Here is a 24,952-nt window from a genome sequence, read left to right on the forward strand (position 1 = left end):
ATTTTTATTAAGGGTATCTGCCCTCACTTTAGATCCTCTCTTTGAAAACAAGATGATAAATTGTACTTAGATTTCCAGACTAAAAGATCACTATTGGCATTAAAAACTCAGTGTTGTCAAATGAGTTATGTAGGATTAGTCTTGCAGCATCGTAGGCAAATGACAGGAGCAGTACACAACCAAATATGAGATCAGAACAGAAGGTGCACAGACCTTCAACACAACATAGAGGGCCTGCCCGAGGATGATGAAGCGGTGGCATTCTGGTGGATCAGTGACAGAGGCTAGGTTCACACTGCTGCGAATTCAAAATCGTGGTAAAAATCGCGATTTTACCGTGATTTTGCGGCTGCGATTTCGGCCGCGATTTAAGAGACATCTGTGCAGGGTTCAATGTAAATCGCGGCCCGAAATCGCAAAAAGTAGTACAGGAACTACTTTTTGAAATCGGCGCAGCGCCGCAGATGCGGCGTCGCACCGATTAGGACAGTGCCATTGCTGACAAATGCTGCCGATTTGAGATGCGATTTGACATGTGAAAACGCATCTCAAATCGTACCAAATCGTACCCAGTGTGAACCTTGGCCCAAAGTCCATGTCTGAGTATCAAAGATTTGCTAGGCAACATGGGGGGCCTTTTTGTAAACTTCTTCTTCAGGAAGGTCCTATTTGCTGTATTGGAGACTATGCTGACACTACTCTCTGACATTCAGCCCTACTACCAGGCACACTGGGCTGATTTTGAGATTTCTACTTCAAGGTTTATACATGCTGCCTATTTCCTGATATTTGTGAGAGCAATGCTTTCTGATTTTATTAAAGCGTATTTGTTTTTAATGCATGGAGTCTGTGTGCCCTTTGTTCTCTTCTTATCAAATAAGTCATACTTTTATTGGTCCAACTCCATTTTTTTTTTTTTGATGAATGCTGACTGCATATCACTGCACTTTGAATTATGCTTTCTAAACTACCTTCAACTGACCATAGATTAGCAGATTCCTTCAGGCTACAAAATATCTGCTCATTAAACTGATCGCTCACTACAAGGGCCTGACGGTAACAGTGATGCAGGCAGAACTTCCAATACTTTTTCTGTAAGAAAGAAGATTGGTGCTGTTCATAAGGCGACTTTCTAGTGGACCAAAAAAAAATCTCCATGTGTGGTACAAGTGCTGCCAAAAGCCTCCTAGCAAGGTCACTGACAGCCCAGATATCACAAGTGGGGCTCACATTGGAAGTATTGCCTATAATAGGCAGTCAATGGTCAGAAATACTGTATCCAGTCCTGTGTTTGATAGAACTAGCATTGCATAACATTCAAAAGGTTTTTTTTTTCACAGTAAGCAGTACTCCTGAGAATTGCCTCGGGGGTTGATATGCTTTTCAGAATGAAAGGTCTAATCTGACATTTTATCAACTGTAGCTGCCAAACTACACCTGTGCTGATTATAAGAGTGAACATGATTTATACTCCGATTTGCCTTGAAGGTATTTTGCCGTGTAAGTATTTTATGTTCTTGTTACGAAACTCTCAGCAATACAAGAGGTACCTTTTCTTCATTTGATTTAAAGGTTGGCGAAAGGAGCCGAACGGCGAGTCGGCGCTATACTGCGCATGCGCATCGCCGTTCGGCTCCTTTCGCCAATCGTGACGCGGCTTACGCGACGGGGGGGGGAGCTCGTTTTTGGGCAAAACGTCAATCACCAGCATGTGAGGAACGCCCACTCCCGCGGGACTCGCAACCCGGATGCACAGGTGAATATGCTGTACTAAGGTATGTACAGCATGAAAAAAATAATAAGAGCCTTAATCGTATTGTAATGTGGTGGGACAGTGGAATAAGAAAAAGTAGTTTTTAGGGTGAACCACCCCTTTAAATTTACTACAGGGGCATATTAATAGAGAAAGCAGTGTAACATTCACCACCCTTGCAGTGCTCCCACCCCAAGGGTTGCAGTATCTCCCAAAAGTGAGTACACCCCTCCCATTTTTGTAAATATTTTATTATATCATTTCATGTGATAACACTGAAGAAATTACACTTTGCTACAATGTAAAGTAGTGAGTGTACAGCTTGTATAACAGTGTCAATTTGCTGTCCCTTCAAAATCACTCAACACACAGCCATTAATAGCAACAAAAGTGAGTACACCCCTAAGTGAAAATGTCCAAATAGGCAAGTATAACATGTTTGCTATTTTAATTATATATATATATACTTTACAAATACTTTAACTCTGTATTGTATGTTGAGGCTGAAGTGTGACCAGAGCCTGTTTTTTTTCTTCATGGAGTTGGGCATTAAACCACAAGAATCAGGAAGATTCAATTGCAGTGACTGTTACATATACCCAATGTGAATTCTTAACTGTGTACAGTATGTATTAGAAGAAAACAACTTTTTCATTGTTAAACACTTTCTAATGTTGTTCTACCTCCCAGACCAGCACATCCTCCCTAGTACACTCTTGACAGTGATGGTACAGTGACGCCACCCCCCTCTCTCCTGCCACCTCTCTCTCACCATAGATTCAGGCAATGCATGAATATCTATGGTAGCCACTGCCACCCCCTATTCATGTGCCCAACCCCTTTTTCGAGGGCCGGGCACCTGAATTACAGCGTCAGGGTATTTTTTGGAAGTACCTGATTTAAGTCATAGGCTCTAATAGGTGTCCAAAAAGGTGAAGAGCAGGCACCATGCTGGGCTCTCACTGTTCACTCAGCGCTGTGTTAGGAAAGCAAACAAATCGATTTCCTAACACTGAACTGCCTCTCAGCCAATCAGGTGCTCGGGTCTGTTACCTGACTGGCTGAAACAACAGGTGCGGTGATTGAACGCCGCCTATCAGGTGTCCAATGATAGCAGAGGACGGGAGTGTGGAGGACAGCCTCGTGACCTGCTGCTCCACGAGACAAGGTAAGTGGCGGGTGGGCGATGCACATTGGCAGAATTTGATGGGCACAGTAGCTCCAATTGATGGGCACACTAGTAGCAATTAATAGGCACAGTGGCTGCGTTTGATAGTTTTTTTTTTTTCAATTTGTTTGCGCCCCACCAAAAAAATAAAAATTGAGCACCAGCCGCCACTGTGGTACATACAGGTATTGTCTAGTTATGTGTTACGTTGTGTAGTCTGTTTTATCAAAAAGTGACTACAACTGTATTAGGAATGACGTTGTCTTTGTTTCAAAACACTTGAAATATGCACATTCAGGTGGTCTTGCAATACAGTATTGGCTTCAGAAAAAAAGTTTACTTAAAATATTTTAATGCAAAAAAAAAAAAAACATTTTCTACAACCCTGCAATACACGCTAATTTCCTATGTTTCATCCCTTTAACCACTTCAGCCTGGAAGGATTTACCCACTTCCTGACCACAGCACGTTTTGTGATGCAGCACTGCGTCGCTTTAACTGACAAATTGCACGGTCGTTCGACGTTGCACCCAAACAAAATTTACATCCTTTTTTTCCCACAAATAGAGCTTTCTTTTGGTGGTATTTGATCACCTCTGCCGTTTTTATTTTTTGCCCTATAAACAAAAAAAGACTGACAATTTTGAAAAAAACAGCAATATCTTTTTTTACTAAGCCGCAATTTAAAGGGGACGTACAGGTATGCCCATTTGCCCAGCCGTGCCATTGTGACGACGTATAACGTCATGCGATAGTCGGCAAGGGGTTAAACATGCTGCATATACAGAAAAATAACTGTTGATTTGCCAGAAATATATGCTCCTACCTTCCTCTTTGCAATGACAGCACAATGGGTGAGATTTACTAAAACTGGCACACTCAGAGTCTGGTTAAGCTGTGCATGGTAGCCAATCGGCTTCCAACTTCAGCTTGATCAATTAAGGCCCCTTTCACACTTGTGCGACTTGTCCTGCAACTTGGGACTGCAAAGTCGCATGTCAAGTCGTCCCCCATGACACAAGGAAGTTATCAGCTCACAAGATTTCTGACAAAAGCGACAGGTATTTTTTACACCTACTGAACATGTATTTTAAAAAAATATATATATATCAATGGTATATGTATCAGAGCAAAAGACAGCAATTAAGAAACAATTGTTATTAAAGTTTAAACTATGAAGGCACTGCTTTTGCAAAGTTGCAAGTCTATACCCTTTAAACAATACTGCCACCTTGTGTCCAAAATGTAAACATCTATAGAAACAGATTGCAATGCCATCTTTTGTTCAGCAACACAATAATAGCTAGATTCAGAAAGAGTTAAGCCGGCGTATCAGTAGATACGCCGTCGTAACTCTGAATCTAAGCCGTCGTACATTTAAGTGTATTCTCAAATTGAGATACACTTAAATGTAGCCAAGATACGACTGCCTGCGCCGTCGTATCTTAGCTGTCTAATTCCGCCGGCCGCTAGGGGCGAACGCTGATTTACGCCTAGAATGCGTAAATCAGCAAGATACGCCTATTCACGAACGTACACTTGCCCGTCCCAGTAAAAATACGCCGTTTACGTAAGGCGTTTTCAGGTGTAAAGTTAGTCCAACAAAAAGCTGGTCTAGCCAATGTTAAGTATGGCCGTCGTTCCCGCGTCAAATTTTGAAAAAATGTTGTCGTTTGCGTAAGTCGTGCGTGAATGGGGCTGGACGTAATTTACGTTCACGTCGAAAACCAATAAGTCCATGCGGGGTACTTTGGAGCAATGCACACTGGGATATATCCATGGACGGCGCATGCGCCGTTCGCTAAAAACTTCAATCACGTTGGGTCATGGTTTATTTACATAAAACACACCCACCTCTTCACAATTTGAATTAGGCGCGCTTACGCCGGCCCATTTACGCTACGCCGCCGTAACTTAGGAGGCAAGTGCTTTGTGAATACAGCACTTGCCTCTTGACTTACGGCGGCGTAGCGTAAATACGATACGCTACGCCGGCTCAAATATCCATAGCTGCCAACTGTCTGAATTTTGTGATAGTCCTGTAGCCTGGCAAAAAATAGCACAGCTTTAACCATATCTGCATCTACAAGGTGCAAAACTTAATGCTATTTACCCTAAAATTAACGTGCAAATTACTGATTCAAAACTATTGTTATTTCTATTATATAAGATTGATATAGCAGCCAATGTTTGTGCAGCGCTTTACAATATAAAGAAAGATGGTACAGTTAGGCTCCATGTACACGGGATGTTTTTACACCTGCTCCTGAACGATTTAACTTGACAGATAGTAACCCACGTTTGTTTTGCCGCGTTTGCGTTTAGAAGCGGTTAAAAAAAAAAAAGATATATATATAATTTATTTTTTTAATGGCCAAAATCGAAAAACTCCTAAAAACGAAACGCTGCTAAACACGGGTTACCATCTGAAACGTGGAAATCTTCGGCGTCTAAACACATTTTTTTTGCTTTCAAAGAAACGCTGTTAAACGAAACTGCCTAAAAACGGCAATAAACAAGACTGTGTACATGGTCACATAGGATAACATTGAATGCATTCGGGGGCAGTTAAAGTGGTTGTAAACCCACTTTTTCACTTTTACCTACAGGTAAGCCTATAATAAGGCTTACCTGTAGGTATAAAGAATATCTCCTAAACCTGTGCGGTTTAGGAGATATTCCCCTCGCAATGTGCCGCTGATTGGAGTGGCACATGCGCAGGGGGGAATCCACGGCAAAAGGACCGGCAGCCGCCGGACCTCGGCGAATTTAAATCGCACGCGCGGTAGTGACGTCATCGCCGCTCCAGCCAATCACAGCGCTGAAGCGGCGATACCCTGAAGACACGCCGGAGCAAGATGACATCTCGCTCGGCGTGGACCAGGTAAGTGTTCTTCACCTCGTTCCGAGGTAAGTATTTCATAATCAGCCAGTATGCGGTGCATATTAGCTGATTATGCCTTTTGCCTTGCAGGTTTGAAAAAATAAAAATAAATGTTTATGCGGTTTACAACCGCTTTAAAAAAATATTTAGTATATTTAGCAGCGTCCCGTGTACATGGGGCCTTACAATACAAGTAAGGCAAGTGTATTAGAAGGGCCTTGCTTGTGAAAGTTTAAAAAACTAGCAGGGAGAGTCAAGTGATACAGCAGATAACTTTGTGGGGATGAGTTGATGGAGAAAGTAAAAGATCAGTTGAAGAATGGAGGCAGCCAAACAGACGAGATTTCCAAAGGATGGGAGGGGCTCTGAAGAAGCCTGAAGATGAGCTTGGGAGGAAATAAGAAAGCAGGAGGTCCTGGGACGATCAGAGGATGGTTTGGGTGATCTTTTTAGTCAATGTTAGTGATGTCACTTGGAGCAGAGTTCTGCATGGCTTTGTATGTAGTTAGAATTTTCTTTGGCTAAGTAGTAACCAGTGGAGGGATTGAAAGAGGGATGGCGGGGGCTAAACAGTTGGTAACGTGGCTGAGCCTGGCAGAAGCATTTATTGAAGACTGTAGAGGCGATACTCTGTGTGGAGGTAGGCCAATGAGGAAGAGTTACAATAGTCGAGACAAAAATAATGAGGAAAACAATTAGTAAGTTGGTGGTGTCACTAGTTAAGAGGGTTGTATTTTACAAATGTTATGAAGATTTATGTCCAGGCTTAGATTTGGTACCCTGGTATGAGGGGAGGGAATAATAGTTTATTATTGAACTTGATAGAAAAGTCAAGGGAGGGGACATAGTGGGAGGGAATATAATAAACACAGTTTTATGAAGTTTTAGTTTTAGCCAGGAATTGGTGCAACATCCATACTGCTATCAGGGGCGGATCCAGAGTCTAGTCTCGGGAGGGGCACTACCGGAAAATATTTTTTTGGGTGGCAATTTATAAGGAAAATTACTGGTGTTAGCACTTCAATGATCACGGCACCATGGTTGTTATGGTGTCAGAATGATTGAAGCGCATTATTTATATTATTACATTGTAATATACAATGAAATGGTTCAACGCACCATAATGCTGAATCAGTGGGAGCCCCGAGTGTGTCACTTGCCACCTCACCTACCACACATTACGCATTGTCACTTTCCTGCCACCAGATGCAGATTGTCACTTGCCACGTCACCTGCCACATGTTGCGGATTGTCACTTGCCTGCCACCAGATGCAGATTGTCACTTGCCACATGTTGCGGAATGTCACTTGCCTGCCACCAGATGCAGATTGTCACTTGCCACACATTGCGGATTGTCACTTGCCTGCCACCAGATGCAGATTGTCACTTGCCACGTCACCTGCCACACATTGCGGATTGTCACTTGCCTGCCACCAGATGCAGATTGTCACTTGCCACATGTTGCGTAATGTCACTTGCCTGCCACCAGATGCAGATTGTCACTTGCCACACATTGCGGATTGTCACTTGCCTGCCACCAGATGCAGATTGTCACTTGCCACGTCACCTGCCACACATTGCGGATTGTCACTTGCCTGCCACCAGATGCAGATTGTCACTTGCCACATGTTGCGTAATGTCACTTGCCTGCCACCAGATGCAGATTGTCACTTGCCACACATTGCGGATTGTCACTTGCCTGCCACCAGATGCAGATTGTCACTTGCCACGTCACCTGCCACACATTGCGGATTGTCACTTGCCTGCCACCAGATGCAGATTGTCACTTGCCACACATTGCGGATTGTCACTTGCCTGCCACCAGATGCAGATTGTCACTTGCCACGTCACCTGCCACACATTGCGGATTGTCACTTGCCTGCCACCAGATGCAGATTGTCACTTGCCACACATTGCGGATTGTCACTTGCCTGCCACCAGATGCAGATTGTCACTTGCCATGTCACCTGCCACCAGATGCAGATTGTCATTGTCAAGCTCTATTTGTGGGAAAAAAATATGTCAATTTTGTTTGGGTGCAACGTCGCACGACCGCGCAATTGTCAGTTAAAGCGATGCAGTGCCGAATGGCAAAAAATGGTCCGGGGCTTAAGTGGTTAAAGTGATACTAAAGTCTTTTTTGTCTTGTTATACTTACCTTCTCTGTGCAGTTGGTTTTGCACAGAGCAGCCTGGATCCTCCACTTTTTGGGTCCCTCTTCGGTGCTCCTGGCCCCTCCCTCCTGTCGAGTGCCCCTACAGCAAGTAGCTTGCTATAGGGGCACCCAAGCCGAGCCACAGCCGTGTGTCCATTCAGACACTGAGCTGCGGTTTGGCCCCACCCCTCTCTCCTCTGATTGGCTAACTGACTTTGAAAGCAATGGAAGCCAATGGCATCACTGCTGTGTCTCAGCCAATCAGGAGGAAGAGTCACTGGATGGAGATTGGGCTCAGGTAAGTATTAGGGGGGCTGCTGCACACAGAAGGCTTTTTATCTTAATGCTTCAAGATAAAAAAAAAACTTCTGCCTTTAGAATCACTTTTAACTGTTGGTTATTTATATAAGGCTATAATGCTAGACAGCATGTTAGGTCCCATACGTTGCAAGGTCATGAGCATAAAAGGACATGACAAAATGTCTTTATGGAACTAGTAAACAGAGGAAGCAGGATATCCTGCGAATCGCCTCCTGAAATTCTTTTTTGGATTAAGGGCAATTAATGTTCTAGTTTGTTGGCGATATAGTGCTGAAAATAAATTTTCCGGGTTTAATGCACAAGCATCAACATAAGACTTTTGACCTAACTTGTGGGAAGTTTTTTAATTTCTGTGTCAATAAATTTCTCTAAGGAGAATTGGAGTAAATTCGCAAAAAGGACACAGCTGCAAACAAGGTTGTTGGAGCAATTCCTCTCATGGGGACATGGAACTCTGACAGTGGGACTCCCCGTTGTCAGAAAACACTGATCAGTGGTGTCAAACAGGAATGGCCACACATTGATCAAAATTTGGCCGATCCCTGCAGAGACTGTCCAAAGACGCACAGGACTCCTGTTCAATGCACCCTGCAGTTGCTCCGAGGATGTGTGAACCGGCTCCATTGAGAGCTGGTCACAATCTCCTGTCATGCAAATTGTAATGCGGGAGAAACCCACATCCAATTCGCATAAGTGTGAACCCAGCCTCAGAGTACTATTTCACCTCTAATGTAGTGGTCTCCAACCTGTGGCCCTTTACTTGCCTTTATCCAGCCCTTGAGGCATTATTCCTGCCACTGACACCAACAATGGGACACTATTCTTTCAATGACAGCATCGATGAGTTATAATTCCTTCCATTGACAACAAAAATGGGGCGCTATTCCTCCCCTACTACCAAAGATTAGGCAATGTTTATGCCAACTGGGCACAGTCCACCCCCCCCCTAAAGTCCGAATGACAGTAAACTGGCCCATTAGATGTCTAGGCGGAGCTTGGTGCACAATCACGTCACTACCAGTTTTGAACTATGCCTCTGTAGAACGCACAGCTTCTCAGACTCTACTGATACCATTGCACTGATCGTTTTGTAATAGTGATAGCGCAGATTTTATTTATATATTACTGTGATTAAATAAACTCATACCTTTTACGGACTTGCGCCATGATTGATAATCCTTTCCATATGTGAACTTACCATACGACTGGGAGTATCGAGGAAGAGGAACCAACACTGGCACTGAGATCAGAAGCAACTCTGCTTGAATGAGCATTATCTCTGCAGTGAGTGTGGAACCAGGAGGGGAGCACGAGTGAATCACTGTTTGCAAAGTCATGCACAAGTCTCTAGGGGTGTAACGGATCAAAAAACTCACGGTTCGAATCGTTCCTCGGATCAGAGTCACGGATCGGATCATTTTTCAGATCAGCAAAAAAAAAAAAAATTTCCCCCATTGTAATATCCACATCCCCCCCCCCACTGTAATATCCACATCTCCCCCACTGCAGTGGCGTCACTAGGGTTGGTGACACCCGGTGCAAAAAAAAAAAAAAATGATGTCACCCCCTCAGTATAGACCCCCCTCCATAAGTACAGACACCCCCATCGATAAATACCCCACTCAGTTACAGACCCCCCTCTGTAGTACATCCCCCCTCAGTACAGACACTCCCCAGTAGTACAGACAGTAACCCCCCCCCTCAGTGCAGACAACCCCCAGTAGTAAAAACAGTAACCCCCCCTCAGAGCAGACACCCCCCAGTAGTACAGACAGTAACCCCCTTCAGCGCAGACACCCCCCCCAGTAGTACAGACAGTAACCCCTCCCTCAGTGCAGACAGCCCCCCAGTAGTACAGACAGTAACCCCCCCTCAGTGCAGACACCCCCCCAGTAGTACAGACAGTAACCCCCCCTCAGTGCAGACACCCCTCAGTAGTACAGACAGTAACCCCCCCTCAGTGCAGACACCCCCCAGTAGTACAAAAAGTGACACCCCCCCAGTAGTACAGACAGTAACCCCCCCTCAGCGCAGAGACCCCCCCAGTAGTACAGACAGTAACCCCCCCTCAGCGCAGACACCCCCCCAGTAGTACAGACAGTAACCCCTCCTCAGCGCAGACACCCCCCCAGTAGTACAGACAGTACCCCCTCATTGCAAACACCCCCCAGTAGTACAGACAGTACCCCCCTCAGTGTAGACAACCCCCAGTAGTACAGACAGTAACCCTCCCTCAGTGCAGACTCCTCATCAGTACAACTCCCAGTCCCCCTTACAGACCTCAGACAGTGGTGTGTGTCCCTCGAGTGTGGGCTCCTCCTCTGTGGGTGTAAACAGAGAGGAGGGGCCACCGCCGGGTGTACCAAGATGGCCACGGCTCTAGAGCTAGGCCGAAGCCGCGGCCTTTCCTAATGCTATGGCCGCGGCGGCAATCCGCGGGTCAAATAGTGTGCCGATCCGAAGGGGGTGACCCCTTCGGATCACGGATCAACGGTGATCCGTTGCACCACTACAAGTCTCTGTGGAGGAACCCCAGGCTGTAAGCTGCTGGGAGCAGGACCCTCACTCCTACAAGTCTTTGTTTCCTTACTGTAATTTTATTGTCTGGTCTATAGTGAGCAGAGAGCTGTTGGTCAGTGGAGCACTGGGCTGTGGAGGGGACGGGAGAAGCCAGCTCAGGCTCTATGGGGCTCGCTGAGAGGCTGAGCTGGGTGCATGTGGGTGGATCCCGACTGCATTGTCGCGATCTTGCCCGAGCCTGGATCGGCTCTGACTTCAGCCCGCTGTCAGCTGAAACCAGGTCACATGAGTGCAGAACGAACTACACTCCTGTGATCCACAGTAGAAGTACAGCCAGACAAGCTTTGGCTGTATTTCTTTAAAATAAAGGCAATAGATAACATTTTAAAGGAATACAGCAATTTAATACAGATTTTAGACAGATTTGATTGCTATTTTCCCTAAAATCAGTTGGACAAGGATATCGGTTAGTGACCACAAGCATGATATTGTTATTGTAACAATCTTGTCATGCCATGTCTATTGCCAGTTAAACATAATGCCCAACATCCTTTCGGTTATCAATTCAATTCAGTATACAGTAAATACATAATGTCAGTTACTTTCCTTTCTGTCTGTAACAATAAGCAATTTGTGTTTCTCATTATGGAGACAAAATAACATTAGTTATTATTCCTTACAGATTGAATTAGCTTTCTGCATTTTTCTTGCAGACAAAGAAAGTAGGAGGTATAATAGTAGTCGAGATTATTCCCTAGATCACAAATTCTCTAGTTCAAAGGGGCCTAAGGCTGCTTTCACACTGACGTTTACCTGCACCGCGGGTGCAGAGTAGTGCACCTTTGGCTTTCCTGCCAGTTAGTTGCACTTTGCCATAAACTTCTATTATATTCTGCAGGGGTGGTGCACTTTTAGAAAGTGCAAACTCCCAGGTTATAACAGAAGTCTATGGCTCAGTGCAGGTAATTTGCAGGTGCACGATCAGTTTGAAAGCAGCCCAGAAATCACTGTAGAACAGATATGCCTATAATATATACAGCCCTCAAAATTTCCACTCGCCTACTAGCATTTGGCGAGTGGATTTAAGCTGGGGGCGAGTGATGACAGGGCTGCATGACCAATCTTCCTCCAATCTGTGCCTACACTTAGAGTCCCGATGAGATTGGCGGCCGAAGAGGAAAGATGCATGCTCGGGAAAAGTAGTCTGTTGAGCCGCGCACAGGCAGAGCAGTACACAGGTGCTCTCCTTACAATTCTCATTAAACCATGGGACCTAACAGTATGACCTCTCTGAGCCTGCCCCCCTCCCCCGGGCCCCGACCAATGTAGCTAGAGAGCAGAAAGTAATGAGTGAGGTGGAGGATTGCAAAAATTACCACTCTGGTGCAGCGCTCACTGAAAGTTGCCCTGACATGAGAGCGGCAGCCTTCTAGTTTGTGCAGTTTTCTTCTCCTTGTGCTCTATGTAGGTGTCCAACAGTTTAGCCTGAGCACTGTGAACAGACTGGTCTCAATGTGTGCTGTGCGCTGTCAGTGTGTGCTGTGCTATGGTGTCAATGACTGTGCAGTTGTGTGGATCTCAGCGCTGGATTGTACTCCCTCCCGCTGTGCTGCAGCTCCTCTCCTCTCTGCCAGCCTGAATAAAAGGGGGAAGTGGGGACATGCAAGCGTGGAGCCGCACACACAGGCTCCTGATGATGAGATGAATGGGAGAGAGAGAGAGGATGGATGGGAGTTGCAGAGGAGACAGAAAGAGAATGGGGAAGAGACCCAGTTCTAGTGCCCTGTCCCTCTGATCTGCCCCCAGTGCCCTGTCCCTCTGGTCTGCCCCCAGTGCCCTGTCCCTCTGGTCTGCCCCCAGTGCCCTGTCACATTTTGTTAAAGTTGTTGTTGGTAATATTGAATTTTGTAACTTGATTCTGCATAAAACATTGTCATTCCATGAGATAATCTACGAGGGCGCGTATACGGGTGCAATTAGGCGCAGGGCAGTGTATGAAATAGGTGGGGCAACTGGTGGCGAGTAACTCTTGAGGCCTGGCTAGTAGCTCAGGACTTGACATTTTTAGCCCTGATATATATATATATATATATATATAATTAGGGCTGTTACTGATCAAAATTTTTGTGTTCGATTAATCGTTTTTTTTTAATCGATTAATCAACTAATTTCGATTAATTATAACGCACATACAGATCCAATTACTTTTAGCTGACCTCCTTGTTGCAGGCGGATTCCCAATGCAGCTACCAACCACTGGAAAAATGGATAGCAGGATACAAAAAACACACAAAGGCAACGCTCGATGGAAATAGCCTTAAAACTTTTATAGTCTTGAAGTAGGCAACAAAATAAATTGTGCACTGGAGATGAAATCGATGTAGCTACATAAACTGTAAAAATGGTGCGAGTAATACCAAACGGTAACAAAAGCAGTCATAAAAGCATGTATCCAAGTATGATACTGGTATAAAAATGTGTACAACGATACCACTGCTGAATCCAGATGAGGAGAGGTTAACATCAGTCCGTCGGCATGTAGATGTCCCATGAAGGGAACTATCACAACTCCCAGTGGATGGTTGTAGAATCCCAGGTGGATAGAGGGAAGTGATAGAGAGAAGGTAATAGCCCTTGCGTGTGGCAGATAGTAAGGTCCCGCCGGCATGCAGATATGAAGGCACAGCAAAGGAGCCCTCTCAGATGGACACGGCAAGCCCCGCCGGTGTCTGTGACGTTACTGGATCTCCAACGGAACTCCCTGAAGGCCCAGAAGCCGGCGGAGAGGTGCGTACCAATCAAAAGAATTTTAAATCGATCAAAAAGATTTTGATCGATCAAAAAAATTAAAGATTAATCGATTAAAAGTTAATTTGCACAGCCCTTTATATATATATATATATATATATATATATATATATATATATATATATATATATATACACACACATACACACACACACACACAACCACAGTGCCTTGCGAAAGTATTCGGCCCCCTTGAACTTTGCGACCTTTTGCCACATTTCAGGCTTCAAACATAAAGATATAAAACTGTCATTTTTTTTGAAGAATCAACAACAAGTGGGACACAATCATGAAGTGGAACGAAATTTATTGGATATTTCAAACTTTAACAAAAAAAAAACTGAAAAATTGGGCGTGCAAAATTATTCAGCCCCCTTACTTTCAGTGCAGAAAACTCTCTCCAGAAGTTCAGTGAGGATCTCTGAATGTTGACCTAAATGACTAATGATGATAAATAGAATCCACCTGTGTGTAATCAAGTCTCCGTATAAATGCACCTGCACTGTTATAGTCTCAGAGGTCCATTTAAAGTGCAGAGAGCATAATGAAGAACAAGGAACACACCAGGCAGGTCCGAGATACTGTTGTGGAGAAGTTTAAAGCCGGATTTGGATACAAAAAGATTTCCCAAGCTTTAAACATCCCAAGGAGCACTGTGTGCAAGCAATAATATTGAAATGGAAGGAGTATCAGACCACTGCAAATCTACGAAGACCTGGCCATCCCTCTAAACTTTCAGCTCATACAGGGAGAAGACTGATCAGAGATGCAGCCAAGAGGCCCATGATCACTCTGGATGAACTGCAGAGATCTACAGCAAAGGTGGGAGACTCTGTCCATAGGACAACAATCAGTCGTATACTGCACAAATCTGGCCTTTATGGAAGAGTGGCAAGAAGAAAGCCATTTCTTAAAGATATCCATAAAGAGTGTCGTTTAAAGTTTGCCACAAGCCACCTGGGAGACACACCAAACATGTGGAAGAAGGTGCTCTGGTCAGATGAAACCAAAATCAAACCCTGGCCCATTTTGCTGGTCAAAGACCAGGCCACTTTTTTGGCAACAATGCAAAACGTTATGTTTGGCGTAAAAGCAACACATGGTGGTGGCAGCATCATGGTTTGGGCCTGCTTTTCTTCAGCAGGGACAGGGAAGATGGTTAAAATTGATGGGAAGATGGATGGAGCCAAATACAGGACCATTCTGGAAGAAAACCTGATGGAGTCTGCAAAAGACCTGAGACTGGGACGGAGATTTGTCTTCCAACAAGACAATGATCCAAAACATAAAGCAAAATCTACAATGGAATGGTTCACAAATAAACATATCCAGCTGTTAGAATGGCCAAGTCAAAGTCCAGACCTGAATCCAATCGAGAATCTGTGGAAAGAACTGAAAACTGCTGTTCACAAACGCTCTCCATCCAACCTCGCTGAGCTCGAGCTGTTTTGCAAGGAGGAATGGGCAAAAATTTCAGTCTCTCGATGTGCAAAACTGATAGAGACATACCCCAAGCGACTTACAGCTGTAATCGCAGCAAAAAATGGCGCTACAAAGTATTAACTTAAGGGGGCTGAATAATTTAGCACGCCCAATTTTTCAGTTTTTTATTTGTTAAAAAAGTTTGAAATATCCAATAAATTTCGTTCCACTTCATGATTATGTCCCACTTGTTGTTGATTCTTCAAAAAAATATATATATATATATATATATATAGACACACACACACACTTGCCGACCGCCGCACACAGATGTAAGTTGACACAATGGCACGAGCAGGCACATTGGCGTACCTATACATCCCTTTAAATTTGCCACCCAGCGGGCGCGCGCGTGTCCTCCGCGTGCCTTGTGAGCGTGCTCGCGGGTCCCAAGAACTCGATGTTCCCGGCGGCCCGCGATCACGGTCAGCAAAGTCAGAACAGGGGGATGCCTTTGTAAACAAGGCATTCCCCTATTCAGCCTAGTGACACTGTCACTGATGGCTGTTCCCCGTGATTGGTAATGATCATCAGTGATGTGTCACGTGTAGCCACGCCCCCTAACAGTAAGAATCACTCCAAAGTACTGACTTAAAGCGGGGATTCACCCTAAAAAAAAAAATTCTAACATTACATCCAGCATATGAACGACATTTACAGTATGCAGGTCTTTTTTTTTTTTTTTCGCCGTACATACCGATATAGTGCGATTTTCTCCCTGGCTTCCGGGTTCTGATTCCCGTGGGACTGGGCGTTCCTATCCCTGGGTTAGATGATTGACATGTTGTGAAAAAGTTCCCATGTCGCACAAGGCGCGTCACCAGTTTTCCGTAAATAGCCGAGCTGCGAGTCAGCACTATACGGCGCCTGCGCCCGCCGTGTAGAGCTGACTGCGCAGGTGCCGTATAGCGCCGACTGGCAGCTCGGCTATTTATGGAAAACTAGTGACGCGCCTTGTGCGACATGGGAACTTTTTCACAACACATCAATCATCTAACCCAGGGATAGCAAGGCCCAGTCCCGCGGGAATCAGAACCCGGGGAGAAAAATCACAATATAACGGTATGTACAAAAAAAAAAAAAGACCTGCATACTGTAAATGTCGTTAGTATGGTGGATGTAATTTTTTTTAGGGTGAACCCCCGCTTTAACCCCTGCCGCGCCACCTAGTGGTTAACCCCTTCACTGCCACTGTAATCTTTACAGTATCAGTGCATTTTTATAGCACTGTTCGCTGTAAAAATGACAATGGTCCCAAAAATGTGTCAAAAGTGTCCGATGTGTCCATCATAATGTCTCAATCACAATAAAAATCGCTAATCGCCGCCATTACTAGTAAAAAAAAAAAAACTATTATAAAAATACCATAAAACTACCCCCTATTTTGTAGCTGCTATAACGTTTGCGCAAACCGATTAATAAACGCTTATTAGGATTTTTTTTACCAAAAATATGTAGAAGAATACATATCGGCCTAAACTAAGGAAAAAATATGTTTTTTTATATATATTTTTTTAATTGTCACGCTATTTTTGTTTATAGCGCAAAAAATAAAAACCGCAGAGGTGATCAAATACCACCAAAAGGAAGCTCCATTTATGGAGAAAAAAGGATGTAAATTTTGTTTGGGATGCACGTCACGCGACCGTGAAATTGTCAGTTAAAGCGAAGCAGTGCCTAATCGCAAAAAGTGGCCTGGTCTTTGACCAGCAAAATGATCCGGGGCTTAAGTGGTTAATAACAGTATTCTATTCTATCCCAGAGTAGGCAATTTGCGGGCCACATCAGAGGGCTTTGTGGGCCACTTATTGGGCACCCCTATTGTAAATGGTCACTATTTTAAAAATATATATTTTTATGTAGTGGATTGGGCGACTCAGAAAGTAGTGAAACCAAAGCATCACCATTAAAGTCAGAAAACTAGCATTTTTAGAAGCATAGCTCTTCTCATATCTCTGACATGTGAACTTTAAAGATATCCTATTTTACAAACAACAATAATATCACACAAAAAGAAGAAGAAGATTGACCAATAGAATGTACAAAAGTTTTATTGTTTTGATTCAATGACCTGAATTACTGTTTTTCCTCGTGCATGTCCTGCTTCTAACTTATCAAAAGCTTGAGGAACATCGGAAAATGGAAACACTTTTTCAACAACAGGGCGCATCTATGGAAAACAATAAAAAAAAAAAAAAATATGAAATTCACAGTATGATTAAAAGACCTTAAAGAGAACCATTCACAACAAAACAACCCTGAGGAGAAAACAGAGCCTAATTCACAGTGTACGTAGGTGCAGTGGCTCTACCAAAAAACTCCTAATTGCAACCTTAGCTATATTTGGCTCCATGCTGATCCTGCGGTAGTAACGCCACTGGCCGTGAAGCTGAATGTATTTATATGTACTGCTCCAGAATCAGTTTCCTATTAGAGTGGTTCTAAAAGACAGAAGATTTGTTTACCTTCATGCACTCTATGCAAAAATTAAGTATGCAGCTCCCAATCTCCAGTTCCCGCTAATACTTACCCGAACATGATCCAGCGATCTACAAGAGGGTGGAAGGTCTCCGCCTCCTCAATGGCTGAGAGACAGAAGAGGGAGCCATTGCTTCCTGCTGCTGTTAATCACAGCCAGTGAGAAGGGAGCGGGTTGGGGGCGGAGCCTCGTTCTGTGTGTCCTATGGACACACAGAGCGTGACTCGGGAGTAAGTAGGACCGCCATCAGGGGGGTACAGCCAGTACACATGTAAGGGGCCACGGTAATCCAAGGGGACCCAGGCAGCTCTAGGAGGAAGTGGTACAAATGCCCAATCACCTGTGTGCACGGTCTCTGAGCCAGGACCATGTCAGCAGATAGCACCTCGTAATCCCCGGCAGGAGACTGACTGCCCTCTTGCTCCTTCCTAATCTCTGGATAGGCGACCCCTGCAGGATAACGGTGAAGCTCCAGATGGGAAAGCAAGTGCAGACAACAGGGGTTTGCTGGCTCTGTAATGTTAGGGGTAGGAGCTGGTATTGGTCACTCCGGGACGCCTGCTGCATGCTCACCCAGCAAAGCGCTCCCAACCTCCCTTTAGCCCCTGTTAGCAGAGTGCAGAGCCAGGGTCTCGAGGGAGGATAACAAGCATGTGGGGGAGAAGTGGCTGGCTAAGTAGAGGATGTCTTAGAGAGAAGGACACTGTGCTTCCTGATCATTCTGGTCAGTGCTAGCACCCAGGGAAGGCTGAACTCTCATCTATGGCACCCTGCTGGCCGCTTTCAGCTGGATATGTGCTGGGCAGAGCTTCTCCAGTTCTGACCCACAAGCAGGGAGTGTTGTTGCCTTAGAATGACAAAATGATGTCCATATTACACATGATATGCAATATACTGGATAGACTGGAAGTGAGGGGAAATCTCAGTATATTGCTGGCTATTTCCCATCTTGATGTCACCAAAGATGGGGACATTGGATGGGGGGGGGGGGGGGAGGACAAGCAGGAGGCCATGATATGGGACTGGAGGAGGAAGCCATGGGACGGAATGATGATGATGGGACTGGAGGAGGAGGACATGGAATGGGGGATGTCTTGGTGTCACCAAAGATGGGGACATTGGATGGGGGGGGGGGGGGTAACTGGTGGAGGAGGACATGGGATGGAGGAGGATAACATGGGATAAGACTGGAGGAAGAGGACATGGGATGGGACTGGAGCAGGAAGACATGGGATGGAGGAAGAGGATGAGGCCATGCGATGGGACTGATGGAGGAGAACATGGGATGGTACTGGAGGAGTACATGGGATGGGACTGGAGGAGTACATGGGATGGGACTGAAGGAGGAGGAGGAGGAGGAGGAGGAGGAGGAGGAGAAGGAGAAGGACGACGACGAGGGATAGAACTGGAGGAGGAGGAGGAGGAGGAGGAGGAGGAGGAGGAGGAGGAGGAGGAGGAGGAGGAGGAGGAGGAGGAGGAGGAGGAGGAGGAGGAGGAGGAGGAGGAGAAGGACATGGGATGGGGGCTGGGACAGGAAGAGGAGGAAAACATGGGATTGGGGGGGATGGGACTGGAGGAGGAAGAGGACATGGGATGGAGGAGAAAAAGCACATGGGATGGAGGGAATGGTACAGGAGGGGTAAGGGACTTGCTATAGGGGTACTGAAGATAAGGAGCCAGGAGCGCTGATGGGGGACCCGATAAGAGGAGGATCAGTGCTGCTCTGTGCAAAACCATTGCACAGAGCAGGCAAGTAGAACATTTTTTTTTTTTTAAGCAAACAACGTAAATGTCACTTTAGCTACGGGTGATGTTGAATATACCCTAGAATGTATATCTAAAGTCCTACTTATTTCCAAGGGCCTGTACATACACTGGTGAAGGTAGGTTGCAAAAACATTCAGTGCACTGCACCCTCGACAACCTCTGTATGTGACATTTTCACGAGTGTTAATTTTCTGTGTCCCCTGAAGCGGTCACTGGTTCCTTCTGTTGCCCTATACATCACTACAGTACACACAGACAGAACACAGTTGTGACATGGAGATCTGCAGCAGGACACTCTGAGGACCCCCTGCACAGGACACAGGAAATTGACACTTCCTGAAGTGTTGGTTTCCCAGAAGACTTTGTAGGATCATTCCACAGTAAAAAAAAAAAGTAGTGTTCAGCGGTGTGGGCAACAGGAGAGGCAAGTATTTACCCTCTTCTTTTACAAGTACAGCTTTACTAGGGAATAGAGGCAAGTATAGGAAGAGTGTCACTCAGGACTTGTGTCAATGGCATCAGTTTGAGAAACTTCCAAAATCATGCACCTGTCAGTGAATTCTGAATTTGACCTTTAGTTGACTCCTTCAAGCAGGTTTTATATTTGTATAGAATTGTATAGGAATGCAAAACTTGTTTGAAGCATACAAAAATGCACGTTAACACAGACCCTAAAAAGAATCTAGGTTAAACAAAATGAAAGCCCACTGCAGTGCCAATAATGTGAAAATATAATGGCTTGATAAATTCTTGCTGTAATCTTTTTGTAGTAGATTTTGTACTTCTGGTGCCATCAGAGACCAAGCAGAGCTCATGGGTCCCATTCCAATTGTCCACAATGAGACAAGTGTGCAGCCTTCTGGCTGGCATGCACTTCTGTTGCTAGAACAGTGGAGGGAGCTCAAATTAAACTCTAGGCTCAAAGTAAACACACAATTTTTAGAAAAGAATCCTGGCATCATTGGACAGAATGTACCAGGAACTGAGAACATCTATTTTCAGATTTTCTCAAGCCCGCAGTATGAAAATATGTGATGTCATAGATGAACAGTAACCTTCAGGGCCGAGTTGGGGGCTCTCTGCACATTCTCCTTTTCACAATAAAAGAAAGCAGAGGAAGAGAACCCTTTCATGAAGTCAAACTTTAAGAACAAAGATGTGCTCTTGGACCCTGAACACATAGGGGTTCCAAAGCAGCACAAGAGGGAATTTCCGCACACCTTTTGTGCACTTACTGAAGTCAACACCGGATCGTTTGTATTCACACAGAGTGGCACAATACACTTACATGATTGCTTTGCACATTGTGCGTGTAAAAACAGATCTGTGACATTTGGTGCTGAAGCCCCACTTATTTTAATATTTTTTTCCAGTACTCCTCCCTTTCCTAACAAGGACAGCATCCAGTATGTTCCAGTATGTGTGTGTCAGCCCACAGACATCAGATGTGGATACATCACATTCAAAGGACAGTGGGCATCATTTACTTGTTTATTTCTAGAGAGAAAGCAGCCCCCTTAGTAGGCTTGACCGGTATTATTTTGGTTAATCATAGGTTGATCAGACAGTTCTGACCCATTCACTGAGGAAAACACTGAGACATGAATACCAAACTGATGATCCCTTATATTTAAAGCTTTACACAACTGTGTCATTTGTATTGATCAAACCTATTGTGTTCTTAATCCTGAAAAGGCTGACCGTACAGCAGGATAACATACCAGTGATCCGCTGCTAAAATCAACTGACTCAGATGAAACCCCTTCCTGTATTATGGCTGCAAAGGCGGCAAAGAGCTGGGACTGGCTGAATGCAGAATGATTAAGAGAGATTAAGTGAATAAAGAAAACACAGTCTATTTAGAGCAGAACATCAGTCTCCTAGCACTGGGCACTTTTGTTGTGTTCTGGGAAGGGGGATTAGCAGACAGGTCTACAGAGAGCAGGGATTAGATAAGCAAGTATACATCTGTTTATGCAAAAACACCACCGATGTGAAGAGTATACTTTCCATGCTCTTGTTGCGTTCTCTTTAAAAACACCTTGGAAATGCATATTAGAGTAGCCAGAGAACTTCACAGAGGTAGCATAGGCAAACATGTCATTTGTACATCCGATTCTAAAGTTTACTACATTTACAGTACAAATACTCCTCGTATAATGACTTACCTGTTCAATGACTGCTCGGACTTACGACCAGCTCTCCCCACCTGAACGACGCGCTGTACATCATTGTATTGTACAGAATTTAATTGTGTTCAGTACTTATGCAAATATGCATTCCAATTTTAACTTTAGCTCTTGCTCCTACACATGTACTTTGTTGATCTTGTCTACCAGGTGACAGACTTGTGAGGAGCTACAAGCCATGACAAATCTGATTTTTTTTTCCACTTTGGACATCAACGTCACAAATAATCCAAATAAAATGTAATGTGTTGTAATAAACTGTCACTTGAATGTTATAAAAAAAAGAAACAACATGTGATATTATTCTAGTTCAAATGTTTGGCAACTATAATACTCAAGCAGGTGTTGCTCCAAAGAGGATCATGTATCTGAGAAGTGTACTCACTACCAACAGAACAGCTACCTACCTTGCCAGCATCCACAAGTTCACCAAATTCATCTAGGGCTGGCCCACTGGGGGTAAAAAATCCCCAACGGTAGTGGATCCCTTTACAGAGGTGCTGAAAACAAGGAACAAAGATACATTTATTACTGTTCAGAAATACGAGACAAGCAAAAGATAGAACATATTCTGTACATTCAAAACTTCAAATATATAGCCATAACTAAATTCAGCCATGGAACACTCGCATTCTGAATACATCCATACTGTATTTGTAAATGAAGAATATTACCTTTATTACTTTTGATCCCAGAGTCATACCGGAACGCATCATTCCATCTGCTATACCCAGTCGATCAGTGTTATGCAGAAAAGGAGTAACCAGTGTGCAGTATGAAGCTCCAGACCATGGCTTAAGGTACTGAAGAGCCAATTCTTCACTCGTTCCACCTACATTGTCAAGAATAACATCAAACCTGAAAAATAAATGAAAACCATCAGCCTTTACACCTAAAAATTATTATTCAAAACTACTTAAAATCAAAGTAGATCAAAGGAAATGGCAGCATTCTGTTTTTTCTTCTACTGCAGCCTTGCAGTTTACATAATGAAAGGTAAGAGATTGACTGACTTTCTCATCCACAATGCAGTCACATAAATAGACACTAGAAAGTTATATGAAAGTAAAATATATAACTTGTTTAACCCCTTAGAGCCGACGACTGCTGACCCTTTAAAGGGTTTAGAATGCAGGCAGGTGTGGCTTATGGTCATGCGATTGGCTGTCACGGGTCCTCAGGCAAAGTGACAGTACAAATGGTTTGATGAGGACACACCCCATTCCTCATCCTCCACTGAGAATCCCCCCCCCCCCCCCCCATCAAATACACTGCAAGTAACAATGGGCCAGATTCACAGAACAGATACGACGGCGTATCTCCTGATACACCGTCGTATCTGTTGTTCTATCTATGCGGCTGATTCATAGAATCATTTCCGCATAGATAGCCCTAAGATCCGACAGGTGTAATTGACTTACACCGTCGGATCTTAGGATGCAGTACCTCCGCCGCCGCTGGGTGGAGTTTGCGTCGTTTTCCAATGTCGGGTATGCAAATTAGCAGTTACGGCGATCCACAAAGGTTTTTCCAGTCGATACGTCGGCGCAAGTCTTAGTTTCCCGTCGCAAAATTAGGGGTATTTTAACATGGTGTAAAATTACTCCACCATGTTAAAGTATGCCCGTCGTTCCCGCGTCGCTTTTGAATTATTATTTTTTTCGGCGTAAGTACGTTACGCACGTCGCGATTCACAAACACGTCGCGCCGCCATACGGAGCATGCGCAGTACGTCCGGCGTGGGAGCGCGCCTAATTTAAATGGTACCCGCCCCATTTGAATTTTACGATACACCGCCGCAAGTTTACAGGTAAGTGCTTTGTGGATCGGGCACTAACACTGAAAAATTGCGGCGGTGTAACGTAAACGGGTTACGTTACACGGACACGGCCGCAATTCTATGTGAATCTGGCCCAATATTTGAATGGCGGAGAGACTAAATTAGTCACAGGACTATCTCCCCATCCACAGATTGTGTTACAAGCAGTGTAAATCAAAGAATAAGGAGCGGTAGGAAGAGGCGGTCTCGACCAAACAGCTGTACTGTGGTTCTTCTTGAGGACCCGAAACTGTTAACCACTGCAGTGACACAAGGTCAGAGACAGGAAGAGTACAGATATCCCTGCAGTGAAGATCTTCAGGATCCAGTGGCCTTCACAACATCAGATATACTTTATTACACGTTGGTGATGTGGTTAAAGCTGTATGGCTTTGTTTAGCTAAACTTCAGCTTTAGAAAAAGTGCAGTAATCCATAGTAACTAACCAACAAACCCCAGCCTTTGAGTGAGGGCAGGCCCGTATGTATATATATGTGTGTGTGTATATATATATATATATATATATATATATATATATATATATATATATATATATATATATATATATATATATATATATAAAATCTGCAAGGCAAGAGACTTCTGTTTAAAGGTCATGATGGAGAACCCTAAGATTTACAAAGCAAAGTGTGACTACCATGGACCCTGTATAATAAATAGCCATAAAATTGAAGTGATGCAGATATAATTGACAGTCATTGAAAGCAAAGCCAGCGTACCAATTTTTGGGCACGTTTTGCAAAGATCTCTGTTAGATGTTCTACAAAAACTCTAATGCCGCGTACAGACGGTCGTTTTTTGTGATGAAAAAAAAAGACGTTTTAAATCATGAAATAAAACGACGTTTTTGAAACTTCATTTTCAAAAACGACGTTGCCTACACACCATCGTTTTTTCAAAATGCTCTAGCAAAGCGCGGTTACGTTCAGCACTCTTTTCCATTGAAACTAGCTTCATAACTTGCTTCTGAGCATGCGCGGGTTTTAAACGTCGTTTTGCCCACACACTATCATTTTAATTGACACAAAAAACAACGTTTTGAAATTCGAGCATGTTCGATTTTTTTTTTGTCGTTTTTCAGAAGAAATAAATCAACGTTTTCCCCACACACGGTCATTTTAAATGACGTTTTCAAAAACGTCGTTTTTTTTCCATCACAAAAAACGACCGTCTGTACGCGGCATTAGGATACACCCAATGTTGGGTACTTTAAGGAAGAGCAAATGTATAGGGGTGCTGGAACAGTGGAATAGGACTTTAGACTGATTTAGTAAATCTTATTCATTCTAAATGTATTCCTAAAATAAAACAAACAAAAAAAAAAAAAACACTGAAATAGCATCCAAAAAAAAATGAAAGGATTAATGTTCTCATTTATCAAAAATGTCTGAAATAAGGCATGTCTATTTCCATGTGGCAACTAACCATATTCAACCATCTACTGGAAACATTTTTTAAAAAGTGATTTACAGTGCCTTGAAAAAGTATTTATACACCTTGGGGTAGATTCAGGTAGATTTGCGCAGTTTTTACGTAGGCGCAGGGCACCGTTTTTGCCCTGCGCCCCCGCAAATTATCTGCGCTA

The 24,952-nt window shown here is 44.1% G+C and overlaps 1 protein-coding gene across 1 annotated transcript in view; it reads right to left on the reverse strand.

Moving 5' to 3' along the window:
* Positions 1-17,125: 17,125 nt before the first annotated feature.
* The window catches only part of RTN4IP1 (reticulon 4 interacting protein 1), a 41,061-nt gene continuing 33,234 nt past the window's right edge, over positions 17,126-24,952 (reverse strand). Inside the window, exons 7-9 of the mRNA XM_040350188.1 lie at positions 22,202-22,385; positions 21,935-22,027; positions 17,126-17,262 (exon numbers count right to left, since the gene is read on the reverse strand). Of these exons, the coding sequence (XP_040206122.1) occupies positions 17,143-17,262; positions 21,935-22,027; positions 22,202-22,385 (397 nt within the window). The 3' untranslated portion in view covers positions 17,126-17,142. The remainder of the gene's footprint in view (positions 17,263-21,934; positions 22,028-22,201; positions 22,386-24,952) is intronic.

This window comes from Rana temporaria, chromosome 4, assembly GCF_905171775.1.
Source record: "Rana temporaria chromosome 4, aRanTem1.1, whole genome shotgun sequence".
Classification (NCBI taxonomy): Eukaryota; Metazoa; Chordata; class Amphibia; order Anura; family Ranidae; genus Rana; species Rana temporaria.